The sequence below is a fragment of the Bos grunniens genome, chromosome 6, assembly GCF_055505025.1.
Source record: "Bos grunniens cultivar Pamir isolate PY7600 chromosome 6, Bosgru_T2T1.0, whole genome shotgun sequence".
NCBI lineage: Eukaryota > Metazoa > Chordata > Mammalia > Artiodactyla > Bovidae > Bos > Bos grunniens.
The window spans coordinates 96,611,324-96,624,643 of NC_141170.1; the positions used below are offsets into that span (position 1 = coordinate 96,611,324).

Consider the following 13,320-nt stretch of genomic DNA (forward strand, 5'->3'; position numbering starts at 1 on the left):
CTGAGCAAGTCACTCGACCTCTCTAGCTTATATTTGTGAGCTTACTATTGCTAGACTTACCTCTGGGTCTAGAGAATACAAAAGAAAATATGGTGTAGCTCCTTGAAAATCTTCCCTTTTAAATTATTTACTGAATGTATTTACTGTATATCGTACTATGTTTCAGTGTGCTGTGCTTAGTTGCTCAGTGGTGTCCAACTCTGTGACCCCCGGACTGTAGCCCGCCAGGCTCCCCTCTTCATGGGATTTTCCAAGAAAGAATACTGAAGTGGGTTGTGGTGCCCTACTCCAGGTGATCTTCCCAATCCAGGGATCGAACCCAGATCTCCCACACTGTACGCAGATTCTTTACCGTCTGAGCCTCCAAGGAAGCCTATGTTCCAGGGACGGGGAAGTACTATGTTCCAGGGACTGCCTAATCTCAGTGTTTAGTTCCCTCTTCAGTAAAATGGAGCTTTGTTAACCAACTTTATCTCACAGGTTGTATAAACAGGATGAGTATGAAAATAATGTACAAAATGGGAAGTGCAATAAAAATGTTACTTTATATATTGCTATTACTGCACCTGCCTCTATCCTTTTGTCTGGTATTGGGCAGGAGTTAAAACAAGAGAGTCAACTGACAAAACCAGTGGTATAAATTCTAGTACTCACAGAAGGTAGTAAATATGAATATCCATTTCATAGGCACAGTGACCAAAACGTCTGGGGTTTGAATTCTTTACGTGTGAGAGTAACGTGTTAATTTCCCATACTTCTGTTGCACAAATAACAATACTATTTATTCTTATGGAAAATTATTTAGTGGGGTCTGACCTTTCTCGGTGCGACCCAAGCCAATCTTTCCTCTCCATCATCCCATCTGATCTTTTATAGACTACAGGACACACACAGAGCGGCGTCGTGGGCCAGGTGCAGGCCTCTCACAAGGACTCCTACACGATAAGCCTGACACATGGTACCTGTGCAACAACAGCCCTCTATCCTTCAAAAGCACTGATCTGAAGGGCTTGTCCACGGCGATCAAAGCCGAAAGAAACAGGCGGGGTGAGGGGCGCGGGAGGAGGGAGGTGAGCCTTCCAGTATCAGCAACCAATCCTGGAGCACACCTTCAATCACAGGAGCTTGCGAACGTTCATTTGCAGATATTCACCATCTGTACGAGAGTCTGCGCTTAATAAAATTAATTTTTCTGTCAGTCTTGACTGACAAACCTCTTCTTTCTTATCTGCGAGTACTCCGTAAAATGAGAGAAAGAAATGGAAGAGGAACGGAGAGAATAGAGAGACACGTGGGGTGAGGGAGCAAAGAAACGAGTCAGAGAGAGGAGAGAAGAAATAAACATCTGTGGCTGTTTCCCTAGAGCCCGGCAAAGGAGCAGGCGTACGCTCCTTAGAGCGAAGGAGACGGGAAGGCGTTCCTGGGCGCCACCGGAGAGGAAAGACCGCGGGAAACGAGGGACTAGTGCCGAAAGGAAGGGTAAAGACAAATTGGCTGTACCTACAATCTCTACAGCAGCTCCCGCTGCCCAGGGAGCGACGCGGGAGCACAGCAACCGCCACCGGGCCCACGCGCAGCCCTGAGGCAAACGCTACAGATCGCCAGAGTATGGGCGGGGCTAATGCGAAGGGGCGGGGCTGCCGACTGCGGGCTGAGCTGACGCGTTTAAGTGGCGTCACGGTCGCCCCATCCTTCGGAGACGGAGGTTTCTGGAGCCCTCTGGAACCGCCTGGTGTGTTTTCAGTTTATTCTACCCGTTCCACGTCTCTTCAGAGTATTGACTTATTGTGTTGTAAAAGTCCGGAGATGGCGTTGACCTCAGAGGGCCGCTGAGCCAAAAAGCAACGCCACGGGATGCATGTGCCGGAAGTACCTTGTCAAAACTTTAGACTCTTTACGTCAATTTTAGTACAGCCTTAAAAGGAGCACTTTCTGGGGTTAGGACTGCGCTCAAAATTCACTGCCACTTTGTAGCTTTGGGGCCACAGGGAAATATATAATCTCTCTGAGCTTTGGGTTTTTCTTCTCTGTAAAGGATGTGGTGGTGTTGTGAGAATAAATTGATGTGTGGCAAGTGTCTGGAACAGAGCTTCAGTTCAGTTCAGTTCAGTCGCTCAGTCGTGTCCGACTCTTTGCGACCCCATGAATCGCAGCACGCCAGGCCTCCCTGTCCATCACCAACTCCGAGAGTTCACTCACCCTCACGTCCATCGAGTCAGTGATGCCATCCAGCCATCTCATCCTCTGTCATCCTCTTCTCCTCCTGCCCCCAATCCCTCCCAGCATCAGAGTCTTTTCCAATGAGTCAACTCTTCGCATGAGGTGGCCAAAGTACTGGAGTTTCAGCTTTAGCATCATTCCTTCCAAAGAAATCCCAGGGCTGATCTCCTTCAGAATGGACTGGTTGGATCTCCTTGCAGTCCAAGGGACTCTCAAGAGTCTTCTCCAACACCACAGTTCAAAAGCATCAATTCTTCAGCCCTCAGCCTTCTTCACAGTCCAACTCTCACATCCATACATGACCCCAGGAAAAACATAGCCTTAACTAGACGGACCTTTGTTGGCAAAGTAATGTCTCTGCTTTTGAATATGCTGTCTAGGTTGGTCATAACTTTCCTTCCAAAGAGTAAGCGTCTTTTAATTTCATGGCTGCAGTCACCATCTGCAGTGATTTTGGAGCCCAAAAAACTAAAGTCTGACACTGTTTCCACTGTTTCTCCATCTATTTCCCATGAAGTGACGGGACCAGCTGCCATGATCTTCGTTTTCTGAATGTTGAGCTTTAAGCCAACTTTTTCACTCTCCTCTTTCACTTTCATCAAGAGGCTCTTTGGTTCCTCTTCACTTTCTGCCATATGGGTGGTGTCATTTGCATATCTGAAGTTATTGCTATTTCTCCCAGCAATCTTGATTCCAGCTTGTGCTTCTTCCAGTCCAGCGTTTCTCATGATGTACTCTGCATATAAGTTAAATAAGCAGGGTGACAATATACAGCCTTGACGTACTCCTTTTCCTATTTGGAACCAGTCTGTTGTTCCATGTCTAGTTCTAACTGTTGCTTCCTGACCTGCATACAGATTTCTCAAGAGGCAGATCAGGTGGTCTGGTATTTCCATCTCTTTCAGAATTTTCCACACTTTATTGTGGTCCACACCGTCAAAGGGTTTGGCATAGTCGATAAAGCAGAAATAGATGTTTTTCTGGAACGCTCTTGCTTTTTCCATGATCCAGTGGATGTTGGCAATTTGATCTCTGGTTCCTCTGCCTTTTCTAAAACCAGCTTGAACATCTGGAAGTTCACAGTTCACGTATTGCTGAAGCCTGGCTTGGAGAATTTTGAGCATTACCTTACTAGCGTGTGAGATGAGTGCAATTGTGCAGTAGTTTGAGCATTCTTTGGCATTGCCTTTCTTTGGGATTGGAATGAAAACTGACCTTTTCCAGTCCTGTGGCCACTGCTGAGTTTTCCAAATTTGCTGGCATATTGAGTGCAGCACTTTCACAGCATCATCTTTCAGGATTTGAAATAGCTCAACTGGAATGCCATCACCTCCACTAGCTTTTTTCGTAGTGATGCTTTCTAAGGCCCACTTGACTTCACATTCCAGGATGTCTGGCTCTAGGTCAGTGATCACACCGTTGTGATTATCTGGATCATGAAGATCTTTTTTGTACAGTTCTTCTATGTATTCTTGCCATCTCTTCTTAATATCTTCTGCTTCTGTTAGGTCCATACCATTTCTGTCCTTTATCGAGCCCATCTTTGCATGAAATGTTCCCTTGGTATCTCTGATTTTCTTGAAGAGATCTCTAGTCTTTCCCATTCTGTTGTTTTCCTCTATTTCTTTGCATTGATTGCTGAGGAAGGCTTTCTTATCTCTTCTTGCTATTCTTTGAAACTCTGCATTCAGATGTTTATATCTTTCCTTTTCTCCTTTGCTTTTTGCTTCTCTTCTTTTCACAGCTATTTGTAAGGCCTCCCCAGACAGCCATTTTGCCTTTTTTGCATTTCTTTTCCTTGGGGATGGTCTTGATCCCTGTCTCCTGTACAATGTCACAAACCTCAGTCCATAGTTCATCAGGCACTCTTTCTACCAGATCTGGGCCCTTAAATCTATTTCTCACTTCCACTGTATAATCATAAGGAATTTGATTTAGGTCATACCTGAATGGTCTAGTAGTTTTCCCTACTTTCTTCAATTTCAGTCTGAATTTGGCAATAAGGAGTTCATGATCTGAGCCACAGTCAGCTCCTGGTCTTGTTTTTGCTGACTGTATAGAGCTTCTCCATCTTTGGCTGCAAAGAATATAATCAATCTGATTTCGGTGTTGACCATCTGGTGATGTCCATGTATAGAGTCTTCTCTTGTGTTGTTGGAAGGTGGTGTTTGTTATGACCAGTGCATTTTCTTGGCAAAACTCTATTAGTCTTTGCCCTGCTTCATTCCGTATTCCAAGGCCAAATTTGCCTGTTATTCCAGGTGTATCTTGACTTCCTACTTTTGCATTCCAGTCCCCTATAATGAAAAGGACATCTTTTTTGGGTGTTAGTTCTAAAAGGTCTTGTAGGTCTTCATAGAACCGTTCAACTTCAGCTTCTTCAGCGTTACTGGTTGGGGCATAGACTTGGATTACTGTGATATTGAATGGTTTGCCTTGGAAATGAACAGAGATCATTCTGTCGTTTTTGAGATTGCATCCAAGTACTGCATTTCGGACTCTTTTGTTGACCATGATGGCCACTCCATTTCTTCTGAGGGATTCCTGCCTGCAGTAGTAGATATAATGGTCATCTGAGTTAAATTCACCCACTCCAGTCAATTTTAGTTCACTGATTCCTAGAATGTCGACATTCACTCTTGCCATCTCTTGTTGGAACAGAGCTTAGTACAAAGTAAACATTCAATATCCTATTATCAGTGTAAAACCTTTGCTTTGTCTCCTCGCCCCGCCCCCGCCGCCCCCCCCCCCCCCCCCCCCGCCCCCGGACCGTGAAATCTTATGTGGAAACCTTCATATGAAACAAATAGAAGCAGAACTGCTCTTGAAGATGGGCCCAGAAAGTTTGGGTTCTCAGTGCCAAAGGTGGTCTTAAAGTTCCCTCTCTGGAATCCCCAAGCTTCCTACAACATAGACAAAGACAAATTACAGAAAGTCCAAACTTCTTAGAAAGACAAACTCACCTTTCCTTTTTTCTCCCTCTTTGATACTCCAAACGACTTTTTCTCCTGCACACACACACAAATTCCTTTTTGCCTCCATGTTTTTTCTTAAGTCATTCGGTTTATGGGGAGTGTTCCTTTACCCCTTTTCTTATTTATCATTTAAGATTTTATTCAAATCACAACTCTTTCTTGGATGACTAAGAAATTCTTGTATTGTAACCCCTTCCTACCTTCAGCATGGTATAGGTAGCTCATTTTCTGTTTTCTGAAAGTCAGAAAATAAGGACTGAAAGTCATTTTCTTCCTTGTTTTATAAGAGTAGACAAGGTCCTTTGTGATTTATAGGGTTAAGGAAATGCTTTGTTCTCATGGTAGGAAAGGAAAAAGCAAGGAGACTCCCAGGGTTACTGGGATGAAGACCAAACGGTTAAGCTGGGAAGAAGGATCTTTGAGAGGAGCCTGCTTGCCTCCAAGACACTGCTCTAAGCCTCACGTGCCATGGACTGCTGGAGTTCAAGTGCTTTAGGGTTTACTGAAGGAAAATGGGAGGCATATCAACAAATAGAGTTTTGAAATTCTCACCAGGTCAGAGGATTCAGGCCGTATTTAATTTTAGTCAACTAAAGCACGTGATATCACTTGCTCCCAAAATGGTAGGAAGCAGTTCCCATCTGTTACACAAAACTACATAGATTATTCATATGTTTCAAAAGTTTCAAAAGTAATGTCCTTCATTTACTTAAAGACAATATAATAAAAATTTAATAATAATCACTTAAAAATACCTAAAGAAACATCTGAAGCCTTTTTGGTAAGAAAAAAAAATCAAGGATAAGTTTAAAATAGTTAAATTGGTTATATTTGCAACAATGTCATCAAAAGCAAAACAAAAAACCTTTTGAGGAACAAAGAGAACCTTAATCATGATAGCAGTATTCCCTAAGTTTGATATGAAAGTAGTTTCAAAAATATCTTCTATATAAATAGTTCTGTACTTCTGAAAGCACTTCAATAAAAATAGAAATTTGGCCAATGACCAGTTTGGTATGATTTAAGCGCCAACTTTCTTTTCCAGTCTTACTTCTCACTACTTCTCTTTATCAACCTTAAGTGTCAGTCATTTATTGTACCCCTGGCTTTACTGTTTTCACACTTCACTAATATACCAACCCTCTACCTAGCTGTTCCTTTCTTTGCCTTACTCCCTAATATCAACTCATCAATCCAAATCATGTCCACTCTTCTAGATCCAGTTCACGTATCACCTTTAAGAAGTTTTCTTCACTGAGAACAGTTTTGAATCGTTCCTTTGGATTACAGCTATTTGTACACATCTTACTTCCTTGAAAGCTTTCTGAAGGCAAGTATTAGAGTCAGTCTCCTACTAGAATTCAAGTTCCGTCTTGAATGTATTCTTCATCACTGTGTTCCCCAGGACCTAGCAAAACTGGCACACAGTAGGAAAGTTACAAGTGTATTTTGAGTGAATGAATGGATTTTAGAACATAAACTCCGTAAAGGCAGGGATTTGTCTGTTTTATTCATTGCAAAATTAATATTTGAATATTACAGGGCGAATAAGTAATTTTTGGAAGGCTTAGCATTCATTATATACAACAAAAATTTTTCAATCTATATATCTTCACAGAAGTCAAATATATTTATATTGCCTTTCACCCAACGAATTCAGTGGATGAGGTATCATTCTGAAAATAAGACATCCCCCAGACCGCAAAAGTAAAATTTAAAAGAATCAAAATAAAATGGGTGTTTGCATTAACAGTAGTTTCATTTTCTTTCTTGTGCTTTTCTGCCTTCTAGATTTTCTGCAATGGAAATGTATTATTTTGTAATCAGACAAAATAATCATTACTATTTTTAAAGAATGCAATGGGTGAGATTATTTGCAAACACATGACTGAGGACATTTTGAGAACACTCAAGTCCAGTCCATGTTATATGAAGTTAATACCAGAAAGGAAAACACGGGAAGGCGAAAATAACTTAAAAAGCAGAGACCTAATCAGTCTGCCTAAAGAGAAACAAACACTTCTCAGAGGAGAGGTTGACAGCACCCACCTTAGGAAAAAAAGGGTGTTGAAGAGAGCAAGTTTACAGTGTTTGCTTGGCGCTGTCCTTGAAAGTATGAAGCCCTTGATGTGTACTGAATTCTGTCCCCCAACTAAATTCATAAGCTGAAGCCATAACCCCTCAACGTGATGGTGTTTGGACAGGGAGAATCTGAGAGGTAATTATATTAGATTAAGTCATGAGGCTAGAGCCTTCATGGTGGGATTAGTGACTTTATTAGAGGAGACAACAGAGAGCTTGCATATTCTCCTCCATTCCCATCCCCTCACAACCCCACTCCTTCCACCACCCCGTGAGAACCCAGTGAGAAGGAGGCTATTAGCACGCCAGGAAGAGAGCTCTCATCAGAGCCTGATCATTGCTGGCAACTCTCACATTTGACTTCCAGCCTCAGAACTGTGAGAAGATAATTACTGGTTGTTTAAGTCACTCAGTCTATGGTATTTTGTTGTAGTAGCCCGAGCAGCTTAGATGCACTAAGTGGACTAAAATCTAAACTGTTATGCGGCAGGTAGGTTTCTGATACTGAAAGAGAATCTCCTCACTGATTCAGTTCATTACAATTTACTAAATGCCCACCCTGCTCCATACCGTGTAAAAATTGCTGAGGTTTCAAAGATGACCAAGATAAGGCTCCCACCCCTCAAGGGTTAATTTAATAGGCAACAAACCCAGAAACAAACTGAAAAAAGGACTACAAGTACTCTGATAGAAGTATGTATATGATACACCTTTCTTTCAGTCACCCAGAGGTTAGAGCAATGGTTTCTATCTGTGGTGGGGTGGGGTAAGTTTGATTGGCTTGAGTCAGCATTCTGTATCAAGTTAACTCTGAGTTTACCAACCAAGAAAAGAGCTGTGGTTTACTTTGTGGTGACAAAACAAACCTGAGACTTCACAGTGAGTCCTGCAGAGACCAACACCGCACAGAGAAAGTGGAAGTGTTAGTCATTCAGTCCTGTCCAACTACTTGTGACTGCATGGACTGTAGCCTGCCAGGCCCCTCTATCCATGGGGATTCTCCAGGCAAGAATACTGGAGTGGGCCATTTCCTATTCTAGGGAATCTTCCTGACCCAGGGATGGAACCTGGGTCTCCTGCATTGCAGGCAGATTCTTCACTGAGCTGCCAGGGAAGCCCACTGGACAGAGAGCCACAGAGATTTGGTTGGTGGCTGCTCACCGAGGAGGGGTAGGTAAAAAGTCACCACATGCTCTGAAAATGGCATAGGCTATGGGTAGTCACTTTCGGGGATTTTCAACTATTTCTACACTCTGAATTTCCATTTCTAATTCTTTCTTGGGGCCTTGAATATTTACAACAACATTCTTATTTGCTTATACTAACTGTATTTTGTATTAGTAAGTATTGAAAGCCTGTTATGTTACATGGAGAAGAGTTACTGGTGAACATGGGAACCTGCACTAACTGCAGCACCCTTGGGTCTCCCATGCCTTTTGCTAAGTCCTAATTATCCCCACATCCTAGCCGAGGTCCTACTTTCTCTGGAGGCTGTGCCTAAACTGCTGCTGCTGCTGCTAAGTCGCATCAGTCGTGTCCGACTCTGTGCGACCCCATAGAAGGCAGCCCAACAGGCTCCTCTGTCCCTGGGATTCTCCAGGCAAGAACACTGGAGTGGGCGCCTAAAGTGCACCTCCCCCTGATTTATGGGTTACTCCTGCTATGAGCTCCCTGGCACCCCTGTACTCTCTGCATCATGGCACTTATCACACTGTTTTGCAACTTCTTGTTTAATGGTCGCTATCCTCAATCAGACTGTCAGATCCTTAAAGATGGTAACAACATTAGTCTTTATGATGTGCCTGGGCCACCAAAGGCTTTAGTAAATATTTGTTGGGTGACTCTAGTTTCAGAGCCTGTGAAAGTAGAGGACCAGATGAGCATTAAGTTTATGGTGCTACAACCAAGGCGCATCTGGCCAAGGAAGTTCACCTCTCTGAACTTTGGTATAAACTAGTCTGGTCCATGTTGAGAACATAAACACTAAGGGAATACAGTCCCATAGAGGAACCAGAGTCAGGCTGACGTAAAAATGAAAACTCTCTGGCTTCCTATTATGTTAGATTAATAAAAATTAAGCTGGTTTCGAACAGCTTGAAAGTCATGATGGGAAGGGTTGGAAGAGTAGTCTGAAGGGTGAATGTACCCTATACTCACTTCTGTCAGAGTACTTATAGCCCTTTTTACAGATTGTTCATATGTTTGTCTCTATTAAATCAGAACCTTAGGTAGTCTAATGACAACATTATCTAAACATGATTATTCTAACAACTAGGCAGGAGCTGACCTAGAGTACAGGAACTTAACAAGTGATACAAAAAAGCAGAAATGGTCAGTTGATTAAGTGGGAGAAAATGAGACTTCTGAGGTAAGACTTTCTTATCTTCTCTACTGGCATGTCACAATTCCTGAAATTCTTGCCATGGAAGTCATTCTTTTGGTTAAAGTTACATCTTTAGATAGTCCTTGTTAACCTGCAAGGATATGCTACTAGGTGATGGTAACACCCAACACGATAGTACTTCTGGCTCTCAAATCTGGTCTTTCCATTTCCCAGGAATGTGAATGCTTAGTGAGAGATAATACTTTTCAGCTGGGTGGGTGTGATTATCACCAACAGAATGTAAGAGGAGAGATGTATCTGCTGCCACATGACTTCCTTAAAAATAAATTGCTTGTCTTGGGCTTCCTTTTTTTTCCTTCTTCCTGAAGACTAGAAAGGGGACTTTTGTCCTAAGCTAGGGCACAGCAGAGTCTCAGGATGGAAGGACATGGGTCTCTGAATAAACCTCATGAGCAGAGTAACCCTGTCAACTGGTTTTGTAAGAGGAAAATAAATTTTTCTATTTAAGTATTTAATTTTTCATTTCTTCATTATAGCAGCTTATCTTACCCTGATTAATATGGTATTCATGAGGCTGACATAGATTTAAAAATTAGCTATCTCTTACCTAGAGAACAGGAAGAGCCTGAAAATGTGGGTCACAAAAAACAAAGGGCTAGGTCAGGACACTGCTTAGGTAGAAGGAAACTCAGATGAGCCACTGAAATGGGGGGCTCTGTGAAGCTAACTATGGGGATAGGATTTAGTCTTTGACACATGGACAGGTGCAAGAGAAAGAACCAATTAAAATATTTTGTGTACTTTTAAAAATTTTTGGTGGGAACAATCAGAAATACTACTTCATAGAAAGACAAGTAAGAGAGGTAGAAATGGAAAAGAGGCAGATTAAGAAGGAAGGTAGAAATGGATGAAGGGTTGTGTTACGGTATTTAAAAACAAAAAGAAAAAAGGGCCCAAAACAATTCAAGGCATGAAAGGTTAGGTGACCATGAATTATGAAATTGTGATGGTAACACTAAGTCAGAGCAAGCTGTTGGCTAGCAAAGCAGGACACTGAAATTAAATTGTGGTAGTACACTTAAGTATCGTGTGCTCAGTCACTTTGGTCCATGCAACCCCAGGCTCCTCTGTCCATGGGATTTCCCAGGGAAGAATACTGGAGTAGCTTGCCATGTCCTCCTCCAGGGGATCTTCCCGACCCAGGGATCAAATCTGTGATTCCTACATCTACTGTGTTGTAGGCAGATTCTTTACCGCTGAGCCACCAGGGAAGCCCAAAGTATACATGTCCCTATACAAGCTAAGAGATAATGATGAATAGTTATTTGAAGAAAAAAAAATAAGGAAGGGAGCAGGTTGCAGACGTAGAACATTACCACCGTCCCGGTAATAGCTAAAAATGCTGTTTTTTTAAAAAAAGCCACACTCTGGTTCTATTAATTTACACTTAAACACTAAATATGTCAATATCCATCCGGATAAAACTAGTCTCTGCTAGTTGACAAAAGCAGGCACTGACAGTATGCTTCTGAGGGCTGTATTCAGCATTCTCTCTTTTCACCTCTAAACTTGTATAGACGTCTCTCCTTGATCTTCTTCATCTTTATTTTGTTCAGCTTTCTGGAGAAGTCTGGGGCCGAGCAAACCAATAAGTAGGCTTCCAACTGGGGCTGTGATGATGATGGACAAAAATGCCACTGTCAACACATCCATTCCATATCCTTCTAACTGTTTCTCTCCATGTGATCTTGCTGTGTCCAAAGCCACAGATCCTATTGCAGCCTAAGAAAGGTTAAAGGTAAAGTTGGAAGCATTATAAGACAAGCACATAGAAAAAAAGGTGAATTATATTATCATTTGCAAAAACAAATGTCTTATTCTTTTGCTCAATTATGAAAGTTCTCTTAGTCCTCTTTCAAAATGTACTGCAGTTGACTTTAATGATCTGAAAGCTCTCCCTGCCCTTGCCAAGGGAAAGAAGGATGATTCATATGTACCTATTTGAATAAGGCAAACTTACAAAAATATCAGGCAGATATATTTCAAAACACCAGGCAAATACAGACTTAGGATATTAATTAACCATAACAAGAATATACTAAATTCCTCCTGAATAAAGATGAAAGTTACTGGTCATCTCATTCTTTCATCTTTAGGAATTTGGAATTAAGAAAGGATAAGATGAAAAAATGCAGTGATATTTATTGGAAGATAGTGAAGTTTTAAATGAAAAAACGTAAGAATATCGCTTCAGAGCCTAAACTAATTGTTAAACATTAAGAAACTTGAAAGTGGTAGGCACCTTTGAAACTTGAAGTTGATCTTATTAGGAATTTGATTAATTTTTTGCCTTAGGAATTGGTGAAATGTTTTATTTAAAATTTATCTATTGGGAGGTATTATGAAAAATCTTTTAGAGACAAAATGCAATATTATCAGTGCCACAAGGGAAAAATACATTAATCAACCTGGTTATCCCCTTATTTCACAGAACACAACAATGTTGATCTCCAGGACAACACAACAGAAGAGAAAATATCAGTGTGGATGAGACACAGCGGCAGAGACTACTAATTGCCCACGATATCTGAATGCCCCTTTACCCTTCTATAATAGAAGTGGCTGAGTTTTAGCTGGTCACATTGCTGTTCAAATGAGACTTCTTTTTTTCAGTCTTCTTTGCAAATAGTTGTAGCTATATATCTAAGTTTTGGCCACTGACAGGTGAGCGAAAGTGATAAATGCTTCTTTTAATTGTTCCCTGAAAAGAAATGGACCTTACTATTTTCCCCTTGCCATTGGATGGAAATGGTGAAAGCTGGACTCATGGATGAAAGGCACAAGAACAGCAGTTACCTTGCCAGCTCTGGAATGGGCATTCTTGACCGCTGGTTAGAAAGACATAAAAAGTCTCTCATTTAGTCCCTGCGTTTGAGGGCTCTTTGCTATGGTATATCACCTTGTGCCAGAACTAATTCAACATTTCATGAATGCTCAGCAAGAACTGCACACATTACAATACACATTTCCCTTTCAGTTCTCTGTTGTATGTGTAAATGTGTATGTGTGTGTGTGTTGAGAGGGTTTGTATGTTTACTAACATACATTAAATGAGATGTCATTTAAAGTATACTTCTTATGGGTCATAGACAAAAATAGTTTAAAGAACACTAACATGGAAAAAATATATGAGAAAGTCTTGTTTCTTGTGCAGTGGCAAAAGAAGAAAAAGGGAAATTCTATACAATAATTGTTTGAGAACATGCATTATTCAAGACATCCTAGATAATTTCTCCTTAGTTTAAAACTTGTTTTCAGAGCGGGAAAGTGCCATCCTTCAAATTTTAACTTTAGAAACAAATCTTTCATACCAAAGCAACTAGAGTGATTTTTTTTCTACATGCTAAAGTTACCAGAGGCAGTGTGGAGGCGGGAGACACAGTTAAAAGGAGAAACTACTTTTAGAGGGAGAAACTACTCTAAACTCTCTAAACTCCTATCACTGTTAAAAGGAAAAACTACTGTTAGAGGGAGAAACTACTCTACGTACCGTACTGTATTAACTTCATAGCATTCTTAGCCATTATGTTTATGTCTCAGACGCCTATGAATGTATAATTGAAAGAAAAACTTCTCTGGAATAATGCCCTAACCCTGCAGCCACACAAAATCTGACATATTGTTCCAGAGCAGCATACG

The 13,320-nt window shown here is 41.3% G+C and overlaps 2 protein-coding genes across 45 annotated transcripts in view; both read right to left on the minus strand.

Moving 5' to 3' along the window:
• Window positions 1-1,581, minus strand: part of SLC9B1 (solute carrier family 9 member B1) — a 79,462-nt gene extending 77,881 nt beyond the window's left edge. For 21 of the 34 annotated variants that reach the window (XR_015165735.1, XR_015165730.1, XR_015165731.1 and 18 more), the window contains exon 1: window positions 1,505-1,581. The gene's annotated coding sequence lies outside the window, so the exon portion shown is untranslated. Of the gene's footprint in view, window positions 1-962; window positions 1,174-1,500 lie in introns of all 34 variants that reach the window. The other 13 variants (XR_015165733.1, XR_015165729.1, XM_086406784.1 and 10 more) reach the window with 3 other exon arrangements.
• Window positions 1,582-6,680: 5,099 nt separating this feature from the next.
• The window catches only part of SLC9B2 (solute carrier family 9 member B2), a 64,053-nt gene continuing 57,413 nt past the window's right edge, over window positions 6,681-13,320 (minus strand). For all 11 annotated transcript variants that reach the window (XM_086406880.1, XM_086406874.1, XM_086406879.1 and 8 more), the window contains one exon: window positions 6,681-11,403. In XM_086406880.1, the coding sequence (XP_086263006.1) occupies window positions 11,185-11,403 (219 nt within the window). In that variant the 3' untranslated portion in view covers window positions 6,681-11,184. The remainder of the gene's footprint in view (window positions 11,404-13,320) is intronic.